General features: G+C 35.3%; 3 protein-coding genes across 8 annotated transcripts; all 3 read left to right on the plus strand.

The window, feature by feature from the left end:
- The first annotated feature begins 1,700 nt into the window (after positions 1-1,700).
- LOC145311743 (WD repeat-containing protein 89) lies at positions 1,701-2,850 on the plus strand. The gene has a single exon (XM_080150718.1). It carries the CDS (start codon positions 2,136-2,138, stop codon positions 2,790-2,792), a length of 657 nt encoding a protein of 218 aa, XP_080006844.1. The 5' UTR covers positions 1,701-2,135; the 3' UTR covers positions 2,793-2,850.
- ND-30 (NADH:ubiquinone oxidoreductase core subunit S3) lies at positions 2,725-19,652 on the plus strand. Of its 3 annotated transcripts, none has more exons than XM_080150716.1 (9): positions 2,725-2,948; positions 3,159-3,204; positions 3,752-3,851; positions 5,690-5,822; positions 6,454-6,562; positions 7,196-7,287; positions 7,636-7,756; positions 19,267-19,395; positions 19,506-19,652. In XM_080150716.1, the coding sequence occupies exons 1-8, from the start codon at positions 2,857-2,859 to the stop codon at positions 19,351-19,353; spliced, it is 780 nt and encodes a 259-aa protein (XP_080006842.1). In that variant the 5' UTR covers positions 2,725-2,856; the 3' UTR covers positions 19,354-19,395; positions 19,506-19,652. The 3 variants fall into 3 exon arrangements, with proteins under 3 accessions (XP_080006842.1, XP_080006843.1, XP_080006841.1); XM_080150717.1 differs by having other exon boundaries at positions 19,534-19,652; XM_080150715.1 differs by having other exon boundaries at positions 2,726-2,948; positions 19,267-19,652.
- Positions 19,611-24,149, plus strand: SdhD (succinate dehydrogenase, subunit D). Of its 4 annotated transcripts, XR_013876778.1 has the most exons (7): positions 19,611-19,711; positions 19,990-20,061; positions 20,385-20,535; positions 20,996-21,066; positions 22,790-22,978; positions 23,432-23,870; positions 24,019-24,149. XR_013876778.1 is itself a non-coding variant. In XM_080150719.1 (5 exons), exons 1-5 carry the CDS (start codon positions 19,659-19,661, stop codon positions 22,890-22,892), a joined length of 450 nt encoding a protein of 149 aa, XP_080006845.1. In that variant the 5' UTR covers positions 19,611-19,658; the 3' UTR covers positions 22,893-24,149. The 4 variants fall into 4 exon arrangements, 1 of the variants encoding a protein (XP_080006845.1); XR_013876776.1 differs by having other exon boundaries at positions 22,790-23,870; XR_013876777.1 differs by having other exon boundaries at positions 23,432-24,149.
- Positions 24,150-24,518: the final 369 nt, after the last annotated feature.

The raw sequence follows: 24,518 nt of genomic DNA on the forward strand, positions 1-24,518 counted from the left end.
TATCTTATTCCCCTAATCTATTGGAGATATTGCGTGATTAGGCTAGGTTAAGTTAGGCCTGATAGTGCCAAGAGTTTATCTGGAATAAGTATTTATTTACATCGATGAAAGCTTGACATTTTAAAAATTGAAATAAAAAGTTGATTACTCTGTGCGACGAATGCCGCTGATTACTTTGTTTAAAGTGTCATGGCAGCATAAGGCTATCATAAGGGGAGAGGGTCATTCTTCACTTTTGTAATAATTGAAAAATGTGAATTATTTGTTTAAATTGTATGTTGTTATGATGTTTCAATGTGTTAAGATAATTGATGATATATTTGTTATGAATAAGTTTGCTTTCCTATTTAAAAGGAACTTTAGTTCACCAATAAAGTAACATTTAAATATATATTTTTAGACCCTTGACAAAAATTCATTTGTTAGGTCACACTATATTTCCCTTGTCGGGCCGTCCATACCGCGTGTGTTGGTACAAATTTTATTCCCTAAATAGCTATGTAAGACAAACTTAAAGGAAGAGACTTGATCTTTTAGACAAACAATAGATATTCGTGCATTTAATATTCACTTATTCTCTCTGTTTCACTTATGCGCATCTCATATTTGACCACTGAACTAATACTGTAAGACTTTTCAGGTTTCTATATGATTTCAGTCTAAATTTTTTGTTCTAGGAAAAACCACGGATTTATATTTTTAAAGTACTCATGTTTTCTGCATGTTTCAGGTGTAAAATATGGCTTCAGATGAACTACCATCAATAGAAAATATCGAGGATGCAGATGAATTAACCAAACCTCTTGATGAAGAATTCACTCTGCCCTACCATCTTGCTCGCTCCGTCAACCGTTCAAATGCCTACATTTTAAGCGTAGACGCCAATTGTGACGGAAGTAAAGTCTTGGCTTTTGGATCTAATGGAGAGGCAGTTGTCTATTCATCTGATCTTCAAAATCAACTAAGCAAAAGTGCCGCTCACAAAATCGGTGCTACTCAGGAATGTTACCAAAATTTGATATTAGGAGTAAAATGACACTAAATATAAGTGATTGAAAAAAGTATGATTCTTTGCAAAAACATTCAGGCAAATTAATAAGTGGTGCTATCAATACAAAGGGGGACATAAGTAAAGACAATACTTGGGGGGGGGCCGGGGTTTTGGAACCATTTCATGAACGTGCAGATACTTTAGACTTAAGCTTTGTAGCTATAAACTGATATTTTTTTTATTAGTCACCACCTAGCCCCCCGAAGGTTCAAAAAAACCTTTAACCCTATTTCTCAGAAACCAATTGAAACTCAATTAAGCTAGCAGATTTAATGTTTTGGACTTAAGCTATCAGAGGTATGAGCTAAAGTTTTAGCTTGAAGCAACCCTTATAAAATCATTGTCTCAACTTGATACTAAAACACGTATTTTTTGTTAAAAACGGCTCCGGCTCCAGATTAGCTAAAAATGATTTTTTAAAGTTGGCCTGTTTGGGATCAATGTTTCAAGCAGGTTGGGGATTTCCTGGATTTTGACTAATGATCATCACATGTATTAGATTCACTTTTATATGTAGTGAATTCCAATATATTAAAAAGGTGTAATTTAATAATTCTAGATTTTATTCCGAATAAGTCAAAATAATTTGGCAACGGTCTATTTCCATATAATAAACAAATAGACACACATCCTTCTACTTTTATATAGCTTTAATCAAATAAAAGCAAGATATTTTATATTATTTATTTTATTTTATCAAATTCAATAATGAACAAAAATTTATATATTAATTTTAAGGTAGGAGCCGGAGCTGGAGCCGCATCAAAATTAAACGGCTCCGACACGCTGCATAAACCATATTATATGGTAACATTTTAAACAGGCGTCCTTTGCTAAATGTGATCCAAATCTTTTCTACACCTCTTCTCTCGATGGCACTGTCAAACTTTGGGATGTTAGAGAACCTTCCACGTGCAAAATAGAATTTAAAGACCAAAGCCTGCAAAGTGGACCTCCATCAAGTTCTGTTAAACCTATCCAGTGCTTTGACACAACTCCAACCAACTCAATATTATGTGCTGGCACAGAGAAGGTAGGAAATGACTCCTATATTCTTTTCTGGGATGCCAGATCAGCCAATTTGATGGGTGGCTACTGGGAATCACATTCTGGCGATATTACATCCATTAGGTTTAATTTCCAGAAAGGAAATATGTTTGCCAGCGGAGATGTGACTGGAATGATAAATATATTTGATATAAATCAAACTGACGAAGATGAAGCTTTGTTGACGACACTGAATTGCGAAGACAGTGTATCAAAAATGACCTGGTTTAAAAAGAACGAGAAAATGGATTTTCTGGCAATAACTACACACTCTGAAACTTTGCAAGTATTTGAGGCTGAGGAAGATAAAGACAAACAACAAAGTTATACTTTTTCCAGAAAATCTGTTGCTCATAGCATTCGAAGACTAAGCCAAGAACATGTCTTTGTTATTGATGTCATCGAAAACCAAGATCAAGGCTTTTTATTGCTGGCTGGCTCAAACTATGAGAAAAATAAATGTTTAAGATTTTCTGTGTTTAAATCAAAGAAACTAAAACCTTATATAAATCTGCCACTAGATGTTAGTAACCGGGGACATGTACGTAGTTGCGTCGAGCTACCTGGAGGACTTGGTTACGTAACAGGATCAGAAGGTGGTATTCTGGATCTATGGAAGCCAGGCGCAACTGCTAAAGAAGAATCTTTGAAGTTTAGTTCAAAGAAAAAAGCTCAAAGATCCAAGCCTTACTAAAGCATTTTATTTGTTATTGTTGAAACTTGTGTACCTGAAATATATTGTTTTTTGCAGACATAATATGGCTGGTCGTAGCCTGAGGTTGGTTAGCCGAGGGCTGCTTAAGCTTGGAGGATGTCAGCGGGCTGCCCTTCCTACTTTTACAGCCATCAGGTAATAAAATTATGAAATGATGTTAATTAGAAATTTTTTTACAACCTTACAGTTAAACCTAAATAGAAAGATATAAACTGATAATAATAAGTAGTATTTTTTATTTTAAGTATTACGGACTCTAAATAAAATTTCTGAAAGGCAAAAATTTTGAACTTGGATTATACTTAGCTTCTTTTTTTTTTTTTTTAATTAATTATTTCTATTAAGGAAAGAGAGCGGTGACACTAAGGCATTGGAAACAAGACCAACTGTAAGGAAAGGCTAACGTACAATGTGTTTTGTTAAATTATAGAATGAGAATATGGAGTTGTACCTAATAAGCAAAAAGCATAGCTATAAAACATATAGGTACGGTCTAACTAATTTTGTAGATTTATTAGAGTTAAGACTCTAGGGGGCTTGGTGTCGCTTCAAGTACTAGGCAACTAGACCTCTCTCCACGCAACTTGAAACATACTCCATTTATGATTGCGGTATAAAACGTCCATGGGAACCATTTTTAACGTCTTTATGACGCGGTGTCGGAGCGATATTCGAACTTATCACCTTCCCGACGACGAGCGGATGCGCTACGTGTTGAGCCACGGTCGCGGATTTTTGTAGATTTACTAGTAGCAGTAGTAGATTTAGCTACAAATCTAGTTTTGCCACAAACAGTAGGCTTTCATAAGATTTCACAAAGGTACTAAGTGAAATATGTTGTGGGTGGAATTCTGTTTGACTGATTCTTTAGGAACCACAATTAGATTTGCAACTTGGATGTTTAACAACTTTAATATGATGAATTGTATGTAAACTACAGAAAATACGACCCAGAAGTAAGACAAAATCTGTCAGATTTTGGCCAGTATGTCGCTGAATGTATGCCCAAGTATGTTCAGAAGGTTCAGCTAACTGCAGGTATTCAAATCCTTCTGTTTTATAAACCATTTTACCACGTCTGGAAAGATTTTCTTACTGTTTGAAACAACAAAAGAGGGGGGGCGGATGTGCCACTTTTTGAAACCAAAAGTAAAACGGGCATGATCTCAGCCCATAAAAGAGTTACAGCTCTAAAATTCGGCACAGCAGTTTCTTTTGTGGAGAACAATATGGAACTGTGAAGAAACGGCGGCGGAACCGCCGCTCCCACCGAATTCATAAAAATTATAAGAGAAAATATTTAATCTCAGATGATTGGGAACTGTCTAATTTGGCGAAAAAAAGCAAACAAAATTTCGGCAGGAAACAGCGGTTTTAGGTGGGAGCGGTGATTCCGCCGCCGTTACTTTACAGTTCCATATTGTTCTCCTCAAAAGCAACTGCTGTGCCTAATTTTAGAGCTGTAACTCTTTAATGGAATGAGATCATGCGCGTTTTACTTTTGGTTTCAAAAAGTGGCACATCCGCCTCCCCCCTTTGTAGGGGATGTATGGATCTAGTTGTCACATAGATTAGGTTTAAAACTAATTTCTTTGGGGGTGGGACACTTTTTTTTACTTTTTCTTACAAAATATAAAATAAAAAATTAAATTATTAAATTCGACTCTCTCCTCCTCAAGTGCCCCTAGAGGCCTCTAGGGGCCTAGCCGCTAGTCTTTTTAAAATGTAAAAAATACAGTCAAAAACATAAATACCTAATTCAAAATTCTTTTAATAGTTTAAATCTTTATACTAAAGGGGTAGTTTCACGAAATGCATTTGAACTTAATTTAGTGAACCGCATATTTTTTCTTAGTTAATGGGGTAAACTACATTTAAATAGCATATATTTGAAATAAATTCAATTTTCTACCACGTAGTTTTTAAAATATCAAGACCTGAAAATTGTCTTTTTGTGATATATGCAATTTAAAAAGACGATTTTCAAGTCTTGATATTTCAAAAACTATGTGGTAGAAAATTGAAATTTTTTCAAATATATGCCATATAAATGTAGTTTAACCATTTAACCAGGATAAAATATGCGGTTCACTAAATTAAGTTAAAATGCATTTCGTGAAACTACCCCTTTATACTAAATTAGAATACTTTAATTTGGATATTATTAAAAAAAACTAAAAAAATTATTAAAAAAACCATAAAAACCTGGTTTTTATTAATAAAAACCAATAAAAACCGGTTTAAACCAAATAAACCACACTGGTTTGATCTTTTTTTAAAAAACCTGGTTTTTTCCCATCTCTGTCCGGATCCGCATTTTTTTGCGGATCCGGATCCTTGGACTCGAAAATATGCGGATCCTTGCGGATCCGGATCCGAAACCCTGTATTTAAGGATGGTTTAGTTGTTTGCTTCTTATTGCCCTAAAAGTATAAACACTAATTCAGGGGTGTATATTTTTAAAATTGACCCTGCTGAAGGGGGGGGGGGGTAAAAAAATAAAAAAAATATGTGGGGGGGGGGGGTGAATGAAAAAATTAAGAGAAATGAAAAAAACATTTAGAGAAATGAAAACATTTTTTCCATTTTTCTCTCATCCTTGGTGGAAAAAAAAAAATAAAATAATGTTTGGGAGGGGGAATAATATAAATAAAATAAAGAGTTTTTAATTTTTTTAAATTTTACCCTTTCCTTGCTTGAAAAAAACTAGGAGGAAAAAAAATATAAAATTTTGCAGCAGGGGAAAAAATAAATCTTGTGCAGAATATACACCCCTGCACTAATTTTATGTGAAAAATATTTAATATCTAGTCATTAAATCATTAACAAATGCTAACCTCAAAAGTATTTTTATAAAGACATAAAAAAATGACTAGGTGACGAACTTGAAATCCTGATTGCTCCATCCGGAGTGGTGCCAGTGTTGTCATTCTTGAAGAATCACCACAATGCTCAGTTTGGCAGCCTGGTAGATATTGCTGGTGTAGACATGCCCACCAGAAAGTTCAGGTATCATGCCTTTCAAAAATAAGGTTTAAAACCTGTAATCAAACCTTTGATTCAAGATAACTTTGATTTGCCTAATTAGAATTTTTACTATTTTTTAATTAAATTTACAGATGGGGTTTTGGGGGATAATATATATTTTTGATTTAAAATATACACCCCCCCCCCCCATTCGAATAAAAGTCTGATACTCTAACATTTCATTGCACTTACCACACCTTCAAAAAATATACATCTTATGATAGGAAATCAATGAAAACGCCAATTCTTTTTCTTATTCAAAACCTTTTATATATCCATTATTACTATTTTGTTTTGGAGATTTAAAGTTTTAAATAAATGAAAAAGTCAAAATGCAACATCTTTAAAGTGCACACTGAAAGTATTTCAAATATTTGCTTTTAAGTTGTGCATTGTAGCCTAAGCTTTGTTTTGGGCAGACTTTTAAATGCCAGGAGAATCTATTTATGCGTAGTGTATCTAATCTACAATTAGGGTAACACCTAGGTGGTTGATTGGACACCTGTTACTCAACTATTGTTCAGAATTTGCTTATTATTCTCTTAAACATTTAGAGCTTGTTTTTTCTTTAGGTTATTACTTTTCCAACGTTCAACTTTGTAATTTTGTTCAGGTTTGAGATTGTATACAACCTTTTGTCCCACAGATTTAACTCGAGAATTAGAGTCAAGACCTACACTGATGAATTAACTCCTATTGATTCTTGCAATGATATTTTTAAGGTAAATATAATATACATATTATATATTCTGATATACTGATCACAAGGTTACAGTACAGGACTTAATCCATTTTTAATGGCGCACATAGAGGTTTGACTTCAATTTTTTATTCTTTTTTAAACTTTATTGATTCTTCTAATAAGTTTTCAGTAACATTACCAACTTGGAGATAATGTTTAAGGGGGTCTTTAATCAATCTTCTTGATTCATAAAGTGGTTGGACCCCCCCCCCCCCCCCCACCGTTGAAATCTTCGAACCTTACGTTACCCTTTTACTTTTTAGACATAGGTCAATAGCGGTCATTAAGACTTAATCAGCAGCTACTAAAGGTAGAATTTCGCGTTCAAAATTATTGTGAACGAATTTTTTGGCTATTACAATATCCGTGTATTTATTTACATTGATTAAAGATTTTGGATCATGGGAAGGAAACGAAGTAGCGAGTTTCGTCGAATTTGTACAGTAACTTTTGATAGGTTCTTTTAGGTTAGGTAAATGTTAACGATTGCCCCGCAGGGTTAGAGAATGGGCCCCGCAGGGGCTAGAAAGAGGAGAAAAGCTTCTGTGAAAACTGAAAATATGACGAAACCCGCTACTTCGTTTTCTTTCCATTATCCAAGAATTTTTTCTAGGCTGCCAATTGGAATGAGAGAGAATGCTGGGACATGTTTGGTGTTTATTTCTCTAACCATCCTGATCTTAGAAGAATCTTAACTGATTATGGGTAAGATTAATCTCATGGTTGGATTTAGTTCTATATTGAATTGAATAAGCAATTCCATAAATTGTATGGAAAATCAATGCAGTTTACTCCCCTAATAATGTTAAACTAAATTACCCTATCTGTATTTAAAATCATTTGAGGAAAAGTTTGGATACTTATAGTATGTACGAACCAATCAATATTGCATCAAAGTTCTTAAAATTTTATGTCGACAAATGAAAGGTTGTGTTCGTAAAACTTTAGGTGTAATTTACAGTCCAATTTCCCTTCTCCGTGATAGTAAAATAATTAAGGAAGATTTGACATATTATTAATACCAAGATTTTGAAAAACTTTTTATTTTTCTAGATTTGAGGGTCACCCGTTGCGCAAAGACTTTCCTCTTTCCGGTTACACTGAGCTCAGATACGACGATGAATTGAAAAGAATCGTCCAGGAACCTGTTGAATTGGCCCAGGAATACAGGCGAGTCATCTTTATACCTTTTCTAGCAATTAAAATATTGGTGCTCTCCCTGTATGTATGTATGTAGCCTTGATTCTCTGAAGTTAGGATTCAGATGCACGAGGAGATTGGAGGTGAGAATCCTTTGACCAATCCTAGATTGTTAAGCTTCGCGCACAGCTGAGTGTATTCTATGTTACAATACAAGCTGACCCGCAATTCTCGTGGAAGCTGATAAAATTGGCCCAGGGCCAATAAAACAGGTAACTTTAGTAATAGTACCTAATGACACGTGGCCGGTCTACACACACACGTACGGCAGCAGTACACTCTCATTTTTAATAGCTATACTGAAAATAGATTGTACAGATCAAACTCAAAGCCTTAACTACTTAATGACATTTATATATCTGCAATGATAACAAGATTGATTGTTAAGTTATATATTTTCATAGACATGGAAAACTGACATGTTATTAATATTACTGATTGATATTTACAATATATAAAACTTGGGTTCTCGGTAAGGCAGAACTCGTACCTCTCCATCCTGGAACAATAAGAAATCATTAGGAGGGAGTGATTTCTTCTCATTAATATTATTTTTCTTGTTTCTTTCCCTTGCCCTTCCTTTTCTTCTTTTCAACGGACTTCTCGTTGACGTCCTCGAGCAAGTTGTCATAGAGTTTCGCTAATTCGGAACGGCTGTCCCTCAGCTCCTCCAGCTCTTTCCGGGCATCGTCGCGTTCTTGGCGCATCCTGTAGAAATCCTGGATTATTCTATCACATTCGCTCTTCTCGGTTGAGAGTTGTTTTTTGAGCATTCTTATGTGATGTTCTGAACGGGTCAGCTGGTATTTGTAGGTATCTAATTCCTTCTCTACATTTGCGGGTTTTTTGTTCAACGTATTTAATTTGAACCTCTGGAGGTCGATCAGCTGCAGGTTGAGATCCTTGATGTCTTGACGCATCTCAAAATTCTTTGTGGACAACCTGCCATAAGCATTCCACATTTGATGGAACCGCTCCCTCTGGTCACCACCAAAATCCACCGGGCTGGTCACATCGTCGGGACCGCTGACCGCGTTTAAAAACACGGTATCAAGCAGGTCATTTGACCTTCTCTCCGCGGCTAAAACCGCGGCACCAGACTCGCTGCTGGATCTCGCTGAGGATATGGAGCTGCCGCTGACTCTGGAGGATCTACCGCTGCCGGATGGCCGCGGACCGTCACTGGAACCTGAGGCTCTACCACTGCCGGATGGCCGGTGGTCGTCGCTGTAAACGCCGCTGCTGCTGCTGGAAGCGCGTGAAACTCTCGCAGGGAGGTGACCTCGACCTGGAGGAAAAGCAGCAGAAGAACGGGGTTCAGCTGTCTCTGGAGGCACAGGGAAGGGGCACTGCCGCTTCGCCTCGGACATCCTCGGCCTTGACAGGGACCTGGCTCCCTTCTTCTGGTTGGAAGCAACAAACAAACCACAGTTTTTCATATATTCAACAACTGACGGCGATTTTAAAAATTTAGCCGTGCATCCTGGGGGGGTTGGGGTCAGCGAAGACGGGTCATTCCGCGCCACCAGGGGGTTGGTGCATCTCATCCCGATGAGCAGGTGCTTGACTATTGGGTTGATGAACTTCTTCATGCCGTCCCTCGTTAAAGACAGCCCCATGCTGGATCCTGCTAGGAACTCCACGTATAATGTGGGATTTATGCATAACACGCCTTGGTTTTTCTGGCGTTCAAGAAGCGGTTTGTGGCAGTACAGGGGCTGGGTGCCAGACTCGATGGCTAACTGGCGGAGGCGTATGTTGAAAAGAGCAAAGTCTTGCCAACTCGCGTACAAATCCGGCGTAAACACACAGCTGCCGCAGGTGAACTTGTGCATGCTCGATCTTCGAGCCTTCTCATGCATGTTCACAACCGTCTGGAACACGTCATCTTGGAGATTCTCGGGGATGTGTTGCTGGTGGGCTACAGACACTACATGGACTGGCGTCTTGGATTCCAAAATCAGACTGATTCTGGTTTCTAGTTCCGCCAAAGTACATCCTGCCAGGTTGTACCATGTGATGCCGTGTTTTTCCTCCAAGACACTCTCTGCTGGGCGAGGAAAATCTGCGACCACAAATAACTCAGCTAAGTAGGGCTCGATCTGCATCTCCATATCGGCCGGGGCTCCCGCTGGGGCTGTAGCTGTAGTCTTGTCTTCAGACATCTAAAAAATTTGTAAGTTTTAGATGATTGCAAAATTATTCCTTTTTAGAGAGTTAAGGGCTATGGCTTTTTAGTAGAAACGATGAATTTTCTTAGCAGTGGAAAATACTATCTTTGCGATATTAGTAATTTTTCACTTTGAAAGAAAAAGAAACTGTTGTGGTTAAAAAAAACTTTGAAAAAATGAGAAATAACATAATTTTTAACTTATTCAAAAAAAACTTTTTGTGGTTGTCTTAATTTTCGAAGAAAGAGTAATTAATTTTCTTAGCAGTGGAAAGCGACAATTCTTAAAATTTTTCGCATTATAACTTGGTTAAATTTATAGGAAAATTTGTAGATTTATCACAATTTTCAACATTATAACGTGCGAAATAACATTCCTTGTAAGAAATGTTTAATCTTGGTTTAGAAGATCTTGAAAATTAAATTTGAAATTAAAAAAATTAGTGCTTTTGATTATGTAGAAAAAAATGTCTTTTAATGACTTTTTACAGTGTGTATTTGCCGAAACGAGTAGTTTGGACGTAAAAATCATTTTCGCGGAATTGAAATTCATTTATATCTTTTGTATTAGACAAAAAAAACAATATTTTGATAAATTTTTGTAAAAATAACTTACTTTTGGAAAGTTTAAGCTGTTTGTACAACACTTTGTAGGATTGGTAGAACGAAAACGAACTGAAGATAAACACATATTTTTTGTATAAAGTAATTTATCTCGTTTTGATGCTGACCAATGAAAATCTTAAAATGAACTGAACGTGCGGCGCTTGTGATGCGCATTAAACCGGGGAATGCCGCGTCAAAAAACTTTATTTTTTGGATTACAACGACTTTTGGGATAAGTATATTGGTTGTAATGAAATTTGTAAAAACTTGGATTAAAAATAGCATATTTATTACACAAAAATTATTTACAAATAAAAAAAGATTTTATTTACAAAGTTTTTGGTGTGACTAAACTTTAGCAAGTTTAGTAGTTGCGCCTAATGGCGTCTAGGCTCTCGGAGCTCAAAAAACCTGTTTGTAGAACAGTTAGAAGCTTGTTACCATCAGCTCCTTTCTTGGTGAGAACATCACTTAATTGATGTTCACCTTTAACCCAGATGACGCTGCTGACTTCTCCATCCTTCAGGCATTGCTGGATGGCTGCAATCTCTCTACGAAGTCGTCTTTCTCCTACATTTGTGCTGGAGTGAATGGCATCATAGGTGTCCTTGTTGTCGATTATAGCTCTTAGTTTGAGCTCATATTTGTCCGCTGTCATGTCTTGCAGCAAATTTCTTGTAGCAATGGCTGCGTCTAGCCCATTGTAAAGGCTAAGAGCTTCGGCACCTAAAGTAGAGTTTACAACTCTTTTGATCTTGTTTGATTTCCAATCTAGAGCAGCTGCTTTACCTGTAGCTGGATCTACTAGAAAAATGATGTAGGCACCTGTGCTGTCCTTTGCTTCATTCAGATTGCCATGTGAAGCATCTGTGAACAAGAAAATTTCAGCTGTTTCTAGCTTAATGCTGGGAAGCTTTACATAAGCTTCATCTTTTAGCTTGAGAAGAGTTTTCTTAGCTGCTTTGAGGTCGGCAACTTTTCCACCTTTAAATTTTGTGGAAAGGTTTATCAGCTCGAAGGCTAAATCAGGTCTTGTGCTCCTGACTGTCCAATTCAAAGAGCCAACCATTTGTCTAAGCATTGTAAGCTCATCTTCAGTCATGTCGCTATCAAGCTCTAGCAATCTTTTGGCTTCAATCACTGGAATTTTGACTTTTTCAACATAAGCCTTTTGGTCAAGAGTAATAGAATTTCTCTCTTGATTCAGCTGAAAGCCAGTGTACATGAAACTGTTCTGTTCAGATTTGCCAACCTTGAAAATTGACAAAACTTTAGGCATGATTTCTTTGTTAAAAAAATCTGTGCCCGCATGGATGAAATCATCCACATGTAGCCCTATGAAGCCTTGAAGGACTCCATCTTTCACAAGATAGAAAAGTCCATAGTCATCATTGGCTTTCTTGAAACCCAGTTTTAGTAGCCTGTTTTCAACTTTGCCATACCATTGTTTGCTGGCATCTTTCAGTCCATATAGGCATTTGTTTAGTAGCCATAAGAAACCTTTCATGTCTGCTTCTTTTGGTGGCTTGACATACACAATCCTATCAAGATCATTACCTTGTAGAAAAGCTGATCTAATGTCTGTCGTCTGTATTATCCAGCCTAAAGCTGTAGCCAGTGTTAACACAAGTCTTAGCGATGATTTGTGTAATGTAGGTGAATCTTTTGGTATATCTTCTGTCTCCTGAAAGCCTCTGGCTGTCAGTCTGGCTCTTGTTTCTGTGCCTTTTTCAGTTAATACCCAGGTTGTTGTGATTCTTTCCTGGCCTTGATCTTCAACTACTTTGTAAGTGTTTTCAGCTTTTCAAGCTCATTGTATTTGGCTTGTATGCATTCTTCTGATTGATGTCTGTCTTGTGGGACTAAGACAGCTAACAGTTCTTGGCTGACTGTAAGCATGATCTGATGCTGTTCGTTGATTCTTTTAAATTCTTGCTGAGCCATATCAGCTGAGAATTTTTCTCCAGAATCTAGTTCAACATTGTACCAGGTGTTACTGGCTTTGCAGGTAGCCTTGCCAGCTCTGTTCATAATCAGTGCTGGTTTCCATTCATCATTGATTTTCAATAGCACTTTTTCATGTGCTTTGAAAGTTAGTGTACTTGCTTGATTCTTGGCTTTGGAAGTCCTTTGCTTGTCTGCAGCTTTTCTCTGCGCTGTTTGTTGCTGTTCATCCTGAGCTTCATGGAAGATTTCATTGTCATCAACAGGATTGGAATCCTGTGTTTCAACATTGTTTTCAATGTTGATGTTTGTTGGAGTGTCAACAGCATTGTTTTGCTGGTCACCGGAGGCATCATTGTTGCCAAGAGTCTCATTGACAATCTCAGTGTTCTGCATGATGTTGCCCCTTCTTGTTGTTCTAGCCGGGGTGTCTTCAGCAGTTGTGTTGCTGCTGTCATCAACAGGTTTTAGTGCTTCCCTTTCAATGTCAGCTCCTGCAATTTCTCCAGCATCAATCTTCTTTCTCAATTCTTCCTTGACAGGTAGAAGCCTGTTAGCGCTGACCCTTGTGCAGTATCCGCCATGCCTGACCATGATAACTTTGTTATCTTGCCACATGACTTTGCCTGGGCCAAGCCATCTGTCATCCTTTTCACGTCTATAATAGACATTATCTCCTGGATGATAGATGTGATCAGCAGTTCTGATCTTTGATCTGAGTGCTAGTTTAAGCTTCTCACAATTCTGTGCCTTTATAAAGGCTGCTTTAGCTGCAATCATAGCTTTCATATTGTCCTCAAACACTTGGCAGTGTGTACGGACTTCTTGTGCTGTGGGGGGTGATTCTAAGATATCAACCATGTGAGGTTTTCTTCCAAAAACTAGCTCATATGGTGAAAATCCATATATGTTTGACAGAATGTTTTTGGCATAACATGCCCAAGCTAAGTTGGTTTCTAGATCTAGCTCTGGGTAATCCCTAACATTTTGTTCAAGGATATTGTCAACTACATAATGGTGTTTCTCAGCCATCCCATTTTGCCAGGGACTTGAACTCCCTGTAGTGTGTATTTTAATATCAAGCTTGCTACACACTTCCATCATTGTGGTATTGCTAAATTCCCCACCATTGTCAAACCAGAATTGCTTGGGTTTGCCAAAGATTCTGATCCATAGCCTGATAATGGCTTTGATCACCACCTGTGGCTCCTTGGAGGGAATGACTGTGCCTAGAGTGTATCTAGTAAAGCAATCGACCATGTATAGAATGTATTATCTTGAAAGATTTTTAAGTCCATAGCAACAATATCATTGAAATCATTAGCAGGATTCAATGCTACTGCTGGTCTATCAGGGCTTCTTTTGTGAAGCAAGCATCCTTCACAACCGTCTATGATCTTATCTATTATGGGAATGAAAGAGTCATTGAATTGCTCTGCAGACTTCAGAAAGTCTATAAAAACCTTGTGGGGTCTGTGCCCTAGTTGCTTGTGCAACTTGTCAAGGTGTTTGTGCACTCTTTCAGCCGTCTCTTCTGTCAAGTCAATATTCATGCACTCTGCAAGTAAGATTGTGTCATCATTGTCATTTTCACCTAGTAAGTTGATAATGAAATGACCTGCTGATGTTGTGTTAACCTTGAGAGGTTTGCCATTAGCGGTGGCAGTGTCGTTAACCATATCTAGAGCGATACCTAACTGTTTCATGTGAGACTTGGAGAGTAGCAATGGAATATCACTAGGGATAATATCTACGGTAATTTCATGAATATCACCCGCAACTACTATCGGAATTTTGTAAGCTTTCCCTGATTTCAAGGACTGACTATTACCAAATGTGAATTCAGTGCCAGTTGAAAAGGGACCTTTGATTCTATTTTGTAAATGCTTAGGAATAGCCTTGAGATAAATTTGCATCCATTTATCCCCACTTACGGAACTTGTACAGCATGTATCAAGCACGGCGCAATTTAGTGATTCTGCGGTGAATCTGCTTAATTCTGCTTTATCATTTGTAAAAAGGACTTTTTGTACGTTGTCCTGAGCGTCCTCGTATTCGTCACTCTCTCCCTCTGTTACTGAGCCCCTGTCAGAGCTTGGTCCTTGCATCATGTGTACTTGTTGATCCCCCTTCCTTTTTTTGTAATAGGGACATTGTCTTTGTAAGTGTTTGTATGACCCACACTCTCTACACTTTAATACTCTCCCCATTTTATCTTTTGGATTTAGATCACTATCATTTTTGTATTTTGAACTATTTGTATTGCTAGAATTGCCCTTATAGTTTTGAGAACTATTGGAATGATTATTATTATATCTATTGCTACTTGGATACGATTGTCCTTGCTTACCTTTGTGTTGGTTTTTCTTTGCTTGCCAAGCAGCAAAAGCTTCTTCATGTTCTGTGAAAAATGCTTCGTCCAGCGGCTGGGACTCGACCTTACCTTGGCCGCATACTTCACCTAATGAATTTGTGAGAACAAACATCATTCTTTCTTTTACCTTTTCATAGATCTCAGTTTCATCACAGTCGTCCATGTATCCCTTGAGCATCTCGTACTGATGATTCTCAAGGGACGCACCGAGCAACAGGATGAAAGTCTTTTGTGTTTGATCTATGGCTACATTTTTATTTTTGCATTTATTACACGCTATGTCAAACTCCCTTATATACTCCGCAATCTTTTGACCAGATTTACGCCTAAAAAAATGTACCTTTGCAAAGGCCTCAATACTTTGTGATAATGGAGTTTTGCTTAAAATGCTATCCAGGTATTTTATTACTTTATCATACCCTGACTTGTCATTGGCGAGTTCTGAGGGTCTATGCTTGGCAAATAATCCCTCTTGGATGTTATTTCCAAACGTTTTACTTTTATTTGGCAACCCTGTTACAAGATATGCACCGAGCTTTTTCTTTGGATGGTCTGTAGTGACTTTCCATAGCTCTACAACGTCTTTATATGCGTCATAACTGTCAAAGTCGTTCAGTCTTGGAATCTCCAATCCTATCTTCAACTCTGTTGCCTGTGACATTTTGTCTCACCGTTAAGGCTTAGTTTGATTAAAGCAATATACACCACCTTCCTTTAAAATCCTTTACTTTGAATAGTATGATTTATGAAGGCTAAGCTTTATAGAACCAACCTTGCGCGGTTGTTAGTTTCCTATTTTCTTACACTATAGCTTTATAGAATCCACCTTGCAGGATTTTGATTCTTTACACTGCCTTGGAAGGCTAAATTTGCAATAATAAATGCTGTCCTGAGATGTGTACAACTTGTACTTATGTGTGTTGACCGCCAGTGGCCGTAGATCTCTTGTTTTTTGAAAAAAAATTAAGCTACGATCATGCTAGCATTGATAAAATTGGCCCAGGGCCAATAAAACAGGTAACTTTAGTAATAGTACCTAATGACACGTGGCCGGTCTACACACACACGTACGGCAGCAGTACACTCTCATTTTTAATAGCTATACTGAAAATAGATTGTACAGATCAAACTCAAAGCCTTAACTACTTAATGACATTTATCACATTTAATGTGAGAATGTTGCTATTATCATATTCAAAATAAATGCTGTAATAAGCTTTAAAATATTTAAACACTAGTCTCTCATTGGACACAAAATGACGTCCAATAAGAAAAAGGAATAAAAATATTGGAAAGAAAATTATTTTATTTCAAAATTAATTCTTGGCATTTTGGAATAAAAAATATAGGGGAAAGAAAATTATTTATTTCAAAATTTCTGATCTTATTCATTATTTTATTTTAATTTGAGTGTCAACCAATAAGAAATAGGCATGCTGTTTTAAAAGTTTGGAATAAAAATTATTATTTTTTGTCAATTCCTTTTTTCAGAGTATAAAATGAGAATAAATTTTCCAACATCATTATTGATTTCTAATTTAACATTTCATACAGTGGGTAATATTTATTTCAACATTTTTTGTCATTCAAAATCAAGTGTCACAAAAATAATAATATTTAACATAAAAAAGAAATTTTTAAAATAATTTTGTTTCTTTATTTGTTGAAGATTTAAGCCCAAGCTTTTTCTGAGGGGGGAGACCCCCCTCAAACCCCCCTCTCCTGAGGGGGGAAACCCCCCTCGACCCCCCCCCCCTGACGCTCTCTTCTTTAAATATTTCATTATTTCTGTAATTTATTCGAACTATCTTATAAATTTCAAAACATGAGATAAAAAGGAAATAATTTGCTGTACATTATTAAAAAATTTTAAAATTGTAAAAAAAATTCCAACATGATTTTTAATTTTAAATACAAGAATATTTTTTCCTATATGATATGTTAAATTTAAATACAGGAATAATTTTGTACTGTGGAATTGAAGAAATAAATGCTGTACATTAGAGTGGCTTGATTTTCAATGATTTTCTAATTTTAAATGTGCTACATACACTTTCTGTCTGAACATCATATAAGAGACCAAAAAATGAAAAGAAAATATTTTGAATAATGGGGAGGCTCGCTGATGCATGTAAACTTTTAGAAAGACACTTGTGGGGAGAATTTTTTTTTTTTTGGGGGTGGGGCAATTATTTTTCTTTCAAAGTATAGCTTTATGCACCTTCCCAATTTTGTCTTGAAGAGTAGAATAAGAATAAAAAATCTGTTTTGAAAACTATTGATCCTAGCAAGAAAAATCCATAAATAAATTAAAAAACCAAGAGATTTTACATTTAATTTAAGATTTTTCATGCTTGGATGAATATTTTTTAAAACCAATTTGATATTCTTATATTAATCAACAAGACAAATTCAAAAAAAAGCATAAAGCAATACTTTGAAAGAAAAAAAGTTGCACCTCCAGAGTAAACTTCTAAAATTTTTAATGCATGGAAACACCTTCCCCCCATTTCCCCTCAATGACAAAATCAATTTTTTATATTTAGGTTTCTTATATGACGATTAAACTGTAGATGTTGATTACAAATTCAATGTCCAAAATTGATCCACTCTACTGTACATTGTTATAATTTCATATTTGATGTGGGTATAAACATTAGACATAGATGGTCAATCTGACCCCATTTTTTTGTCTTAAAAAGAAACCTTTGTTCACTTTTTGTTGTATATGAAATACAGCCCTATAGGCAACATTATTTGCAACTAAATTTTGCAATGATATAACTTTTAGAAAGATAACTTTATTATAAGAAATTAAATTATTTATAACTAACTTATTATATGTTGTGTCATACGCTTCACATAATATGTTGGAAGAAATATTTCCTTCAAATATTTCACCCAAGGAAAGCTTTAACCTAAGATATTCAACAATTTATAGCTGATACATAATGTAAACAAAATTCCATTGTGCTGTCTCTAGGTTATCTCTATTGTATAAATGAACGTACAAAAGAGGAGGAGAGAGAGAAGGAAATAGACAGAAAAGTGAGGGAGGGGGGAGAGGGAAGAAATATAGAGAAAAATAGACAGAGATATTTATTGTTCACCCTTAGATGATGTAAATTGTTTGATAGACTTTTTTGAATTTAAGAAAAAGATAGAGAATGAGACAAAACCAAGTATCATATTTTATTAATATTGCTTATACAAGAAAGGTCATTCAAAATTATTTCACCAATATTAAGGTCAAGTGACAAAAATTTAAATTTTCACCTACTTCGCCCCCAGAGGGGGCAATAGTAGAAGGAAAATTCAAATTTTGATCACATGACCAAAATTGTTGAAATAATTTTAATATCCTTTCTAGCATTCACAATATTACGAAAATATGATAAATAACTATTATATATCTGCAATGATAACAAGATTGATTGTTAAGTTATATATTTTCATAGACATGGAAAACTGACATGTTATTAATATTACTGATTAATATTTACAATATATAAAACTTGGGTTCTCGGTAAGGCAGAACTCGTACCTCTCCATCCTGGAACAATAAGAAATCATTAGGAGGGAGTGATTTCTTCTCAGAAGCTACTCAATTATTACATCACCCTGACCTAGAGTTTTGGCAGGTGTTCCATATTAAGCCACCCTAATTAATGACACTCTCATATGAATGAGGAGCATGGACGAGGGAAAGCACGATTGCAGTTGCTTGATAAGTAGGATCCTAACATCCTACATATCTCCCTCCTTACAACCTAAGGGAATCACAGGGAAGGTTGCATGATTATATTCTGACAAATTGCAACAGCATTTGTCATCCAAGTGCAATATCTATGAGGGGACTTGAACTCGGATTTTCCCAACCACAAAGCAGTGCGCTAACCACTACTCTATGGGACACCCTGGTGCTCTCCCTCACATCTTCTCTCGATCACTGAATCTTCTCCCTCTGCTCCCTTTTATTCAATTGATTGAATTTAAAGAGGGCGTGTAGTTTTCTCATTCGGCAAATCCGCCCTACAACACTGTCCGCCTTCTGTCATTCGTATGTCCGACCGTCTAAGAAATATAGCAAAAAAAAAAAGTAAAAACTAACTATAGTAGGGCTAGAAGAATGGTTCTTTCAGTTTTTAAATCGTCTAACCAAGCCTAATCAATCTATGACTCTACTGAGGTCCTTACTCCTTCGCTATAAGAAAGAAATAATTTTAGAGGGCATGGTAGATATGTTTTTGTTTAATGTTTGTATGTCTTTGAACGAAAGTACAAAGAACCTTTTTTATTTCAGCTTTCAATTAAAACTATTTACTATTCCTATTTTAACCTGTGTTGACAAAAAATCAGTTGTTAAAAAAATGTATATTTTTACAGGAAGTTTGACCTTGCTGCTCCTTGGGAACAATTCCCCAACTTTAGAGAACAACTACCTGCTGCCGAGGAGGTCGATATTGACAAGAAATAAACAATATTATCATGAATGATAAAAATACATTTTTTGATGCTGGTTTATTTCCATTTGCTGACCCTCTAGTTAAAGTAAATCAGAAAAAATGAAATTAAATACAGCCATATAATTTTTATTCTTATCAAATGTGACTAGGAAATATTTATTAGCATCCAAAATTGTATCTTTAATTATTAGTCAAATAACTATTAATAATGTAAGTGCAAACTATTTATGTAAAGGAGAAAGGTCGGGTTGGTTTTTATATTGAAAATTAAACGCGGTCTATTGTTAAATATAAAAAAAATACTTTCAGATTTATAATGTTGTGTAGTCGTTTGATCAGGGGGAGTAACATCCTTACTAAAGGAATTAGGTAAGGCGTTTTGTAATTTGGCGTAATAAAAACTATTTATCTTCAATTTTCTACATATATAATCTAAATTTTTGGCTCTTTAGTATGTCCCCTATTTCGATTTATTTCTTAAGAAATGCAAAGTTGTCAAAAAATAGTAATCTAAACTTGTATGCTGTCAAATTTTTTTTAAAAAAAGTTAATCCGATGGCCTTAAAACTAGTTTTCATAGCTGTATGGCACAAATATATCTTGGAATTTATAAATAGACGAAGTTTAAAATTCAATTTTATATTCAGGCAGTTTCAGATCACCTCCCCCTCTTCCCTCCTTCCTGCCACTTCATTCTCTACTACACTAGCTAATAGAAGGTAGGTTTTCATTTCTGTTACTTTTTAATTAGAGTTCTTCTACCACCTTTCAAGCCACTTTATTCTCACTTATACTTGATACTTGGCTTGTTAATCTTCATTTTCTACTGGTGTAGCAAGTTGAAGATGTTGGTACTGATAATTTTGTTATCTTTTGCTAATTCATATATTTTAGCTAATAGAATTTAATCTTTCTTTGTTGTAAGTAGCACAGAAACTAAATAGGTTTTTATATGCTCTCCTGCTAGTCGATTGTTATCTGCTTCAGTTGCTAAAAGAAAGCATGAACGAATTAAGCCTTAAAGTTTTACGTATATTTGTAGTTCTGGTGACCATGTGAGAATGTGGACCGCTGAGAGGTTGGTGTCCATAGCCCAGATCCCCATCTGTATTGTCCCCTTCATGTGGACCACCCCCCTTAACGACGCTATCTTCTGCACCCTGGCTGTTCTTCACTCACATTGGGGTATTGAGGTAAGAATTTATATATAACTTGCGGCTTCGCCCCTAGCCTCTAGGGGCTTTGCCCCAAGAGGTAATTTAATATAAATAAATAATAAAAAAAGTAATACTGATGCAGCCGTAGTTTAATGTTCCCCCCAAATTTTTTTTTTTTTGGGGGGGGGTAATTTTAATTTTTGGGAGGGTTGGAGGTGTTCCACCCCCCAAGAAAATAGCTTAAAACCATCACAGGACCAGTAGATATATTCTGTCCTATGTCTATCCTACGCTAAAGGATAGTAATATTTTTTTATTTCAGTAAGACACCAGTTTTTATTAAAACTAATCTTGTTTTTTTTTTTAATCTTTCAAACTAAACATTATTTCTTAGGTACATTGTTATTAATGACTGTTGGGAGACAAAATAGTTTTTTTAGGATACCGTTTCCATTACAGTAATCTATTAAAATTAATTAAAACTTTTGTTGTTTAGGCTATTGTTGTGGACTATATTAGACCATCTCTTTTCAATGGAAGCACTGTTATTCCAAATATAGCTGTTAGGTAAGCAAATGTATATTTTTGTGAGTAATAACTAATACAGCTACTTTCAAATTAACTTTTTCTAGTGTTGTCCTTGATTTCTGAGTAAGTAAGAGGGCATTTAAGGAAATTTTTAGCTGTCAAATCTTTATAATAAAGGAAAGTGGGTAAAAATATGTAGGTTATCCTAAAACCTAAGAAATCTTTTTTAGAAATTAAATATCGTAAAATATTTACCCATCAAACTACTTCCAGGGTGACCACTATGTACGTTATGTTCAATATGTTCATATTGAACACCACTTTTAGGTTTTTTGGTACGTTTTTGTTCGTTATTGATTTTTGTGTACAATATGAACATTTCAGCATACGTTATTGTACGTTTTTCTGTAATGTATGATTAGTATTAGTAATCATTAATGTATTTGTATTTCATAAAAACTATAAAAAAAATTCTCCGCGCTTCACGCGCCATTTTACCAATTTATCCTGGGATTTATGACGTCATAGTGAAGTTTCCATAAAATAAAAAAAACTCAACTCAATCAAGCATTTCAGTAAATATAAAAAAAATTCCTTTAAACTAATTACAAACCTTATCAGGACATATGCGAAGTTAAACTTTAAAAGAGTATCATCAGTTAGCAAGATTATTTTTAGTTGATATTTATGTTTTCTTGTACTTATAGGAATGAGATACTACTTTCTATAATACAAAGTAGAACGATGTCTGTCTATCTATCCGTCTTTCTTAAGCTTCTCGGTACCCAATGAACCAACAAATACCTACTGGTCCTGTTGTGGTTTTAGGCAAAGAATCCCCCCCTCCAAAAAAAATTCTTTTTCTTTTTGTAAAATATAACAAGTGAGGTGGGGAAACTTCCTTTAAAAAAAAAACTTTACAATACCTCTTTTGGTGATGCCCCTAGAGGCTAGTGGCAAAGATGCTGGAATATTTATTAGTACTTAAATAAATGAATTAATCCGCTCGTCGTCGGGAAGGTGATAGGTTCGAATCTCGGTCCGACACCGCGTCATAACTAAAGATGTTAAAAATTGTTCCTACTGCTGCTATGTCAGGTGCGCGACATAAATAGTTAGAGTAAAGAGGGGAGGAAATTTTTTTTTTTTTGGGGGGGGGGAGGTGGGGAAGTCGAACTTTCCTTTTTTGATTTCAGTTTTAAAAAGAAATTTTTTTTAGGAGGGTAGTTTTTTTTTTTGGGGGGGGGGTAGGGTTGAAGGTGTCCCACCCCCCAAGAAAATAGCTTAAAACCATCACAGGACCAGTAGGTATATACCCTGAAGAGTAGAGCCCAATCGGTTCAGTGGTTACTGAGATCTTAAGCTTCAGACAGACAGACATCGTATTACTTTGTATTATAGATGTATATGTGTTTTATGGTACGTTATTGTACGTTATTTTTTCAAAAAATGTACGTTATTGTGTTCATTGTAATTTTTTTGTAGTACGTTATTTTCAATATTTATATAAAAAAGGCGGTGGTCGCCCTGTACTTCTTATATAGACTTAAAAAGTCTAGATGATAAAGCCCTTAACAGAAAGTTAGAAACACAGTGTAATGGGAACAACACGTCCATAATATTGGTTTGAAATATACAAATTGTTACGAAGGGGCAGTTATAAAAGTTAGTTTAAATCTAAAAATTTCGACGCTCATATGTAATGATTAATTGTATCTGATTAAATATCTAGCCCTTGGATATTAAATTTTTCACATTTTAGTTTGGTTTGGGCCTTGTCAGCTTTCACACTTGGTGCCCTCTACTATTTCAACTACACCGACGTTGGCATCATCAACGCCATCAAGATGCTCTGGAGGCTTTGAGTAGGAAGTATAATAGGGAGTGCTGAAGCCGGCACCCTCTGGACGACTCGCTCACACCACACAAACACATAGATTTATACAAATCAGTTTCATACCAAATTAATATATATATATTTATAGCCCTAGGGGGAAGAGGGTGCATGCACTGCAATTGTCCGTGTCGATAAAACAATCAGAGTTTAGTGCCAGAGATAAAGGAATGGTTATGCAGATTTTTTGTTCAATTTCAGCTGTTTATTAAATATGCCAAATTAACCCTATGCCTGTGTGCTTTTTCCTGAATTTCTGGTAAAAAAATTTTCCTCCAGTAAATAAAGAAAAGTATCTTTTCTAACAAATCATATCCCAAAACTAAATTTGTACTTTCTATACCAAATAAATTGTAGGAAAAGTTTGTATTCATATTTTTGATTTAACTGGAAGAGATTAAAAGACTGCCAACAAAATTTTCTTTTCTTCCTACAACTCTATAATACTGGTGATAGATAAGCTGTTATTAACTTATTATTATTAAATATTTCTACTGAAACTGATTTTAGTTTTTAATTTTAATAAGCCAACCTCACATAGTACAATTATAAACTTTGATAACAATATCTATTGAAATTTTTAAGACCAGATGATGTTATGATTACTAAAAGCAGGTATTGATTAAATTGTCGCAAATAAACTGTAGTATTGATATTTAGTAATTAGCTCACTGACACACAAAGTCACATTAGCATATATTTATGAAGTATTGACGGATTTTTAAAAATTAAAATTGCAAATATTTTGTAGTTTTGTTTTGAATCTGTTTATTCTTGAATTATGCTTTAATGCTATAAAATATTCCTGTATTATTTTGATGTTTGCTTGATTTAAGAAAGATTTGTTAATTTTAATTAAACCAAAAGCTACCTGCTAACAGATATTTCTTAGATCGACCTTACATCATAAATTGTTATTATACAGATACATTATTTTTCTCCTTTTTGGGTTATGAATAATAGATATAAAGATGTGTAAATTATTTTTAGTTTTATTTAGTTTTTGATATATTTGAATTTGGTTGTTGCTTTATAAATTAAGATACTTACAGGATTTAACCTTCCTAAATGTTTTTTTATTCTAACCTTTCTTGGAGAAAAATTACATTTGTATCGTCTTATTGTACTAGTATTTTACACAGCATATAATATGTATATTATGTCCTGATTTTTTCAACCCGAGACAGTCTTAAAATGGTGTTTATTTATTTTAATTTTACAGACAAAATGGGGATTCCCAAAAAACCGGAGAAGCCGACTTATGAACAATTCTGGGAGGGTTTTCATAAAAACTTTACGAAGGTAACACAAATTTAAAACAATTTAATACTTTTACTCAGGGATACTGGGATGATGTATGGATTCGATATTTTAGTTGTATTGGGAGTTTGGGTACTAGCGCATAGAGTTTGTAATTGTATTTAAAGAGTTTGCTAGAGTTAAAGGGCTAAACCTACAAAATTAATTGCATAGTGTCTAAGCTCTATATCCCTAATTTTAAGTGCTACGACACAGGGAGTAAGGGAGGGGATAATGGGCAGTTAATTCAATTTTATAGTTGTGACCCTTTAAGGTTGAAAACCCAGATATTTCCAGA

The sequence above is a fragment of the Acartia tonsa genome, chromosome 2 (genome assembly GCF_053477335.1).
Source record: "Acartia tonsa isolate MP-2025a chromosome 2, ASM5347733v1, whole genome shotgun sequence".
Classification (NCBI taxonomy): Eukaryota; Metazoa; Arthropoda; class Copepoda; order Calanoida; family Acartiidae; genus Acartia; species Acartia tonsa.

Bases quoted from the DNA above. Each gene is read 5' to 3' on its own strand.
- ND-30 (XM_080150716.1), top strand. From the start codon at position 2,857: ATGGCTGGTCGTAGCCTGAGGTTGGTTAGCCGAGGGCTGCTTAAGCTT. The intron at 2,949-3,158 runs GTAATAAAATTA...ATTTCTATTAAG, and splicing joins CCTACTTTTACAGCCATCAG to GAAAGAGAGCGGTGACACTA. The intron at 7,288-7,635 runs GTAAGATTAATC...TTATTTTTCTAG, and splicing joins AGAATCTTAACTGATTATGG to ATTTGAGGGTCACCCGTTGC.
- LOC145311743 (XM_080150718.1), top strand. From the start codon at position 2,136: ATGGGTGGCTACTGGGAATCACATTCTGGCGATATTACATCCATTAGG.
- SdhD (XM_080150719.1), top strand. From the start codon at position 19,659: ATGTTGTGTAGTCGTTTGATCAGGGGGAGTAACATCCTTACTAAAGGA. The intron at 20,536-20,995 runs GTAAGAATTTAT...TTTGTTGTTTAG, and splicing joins ACTCACATTGGGGTATTGAG to GCTATTGTTGTGGACTATAT. The intron at 21,067-22,789 runs GTAAGCAAATGT...TTCACATTTTAG, and splicing joins ATTCCAAATATAGCTGTTAG to TTTGGTTTGGGCCTTGTCAG.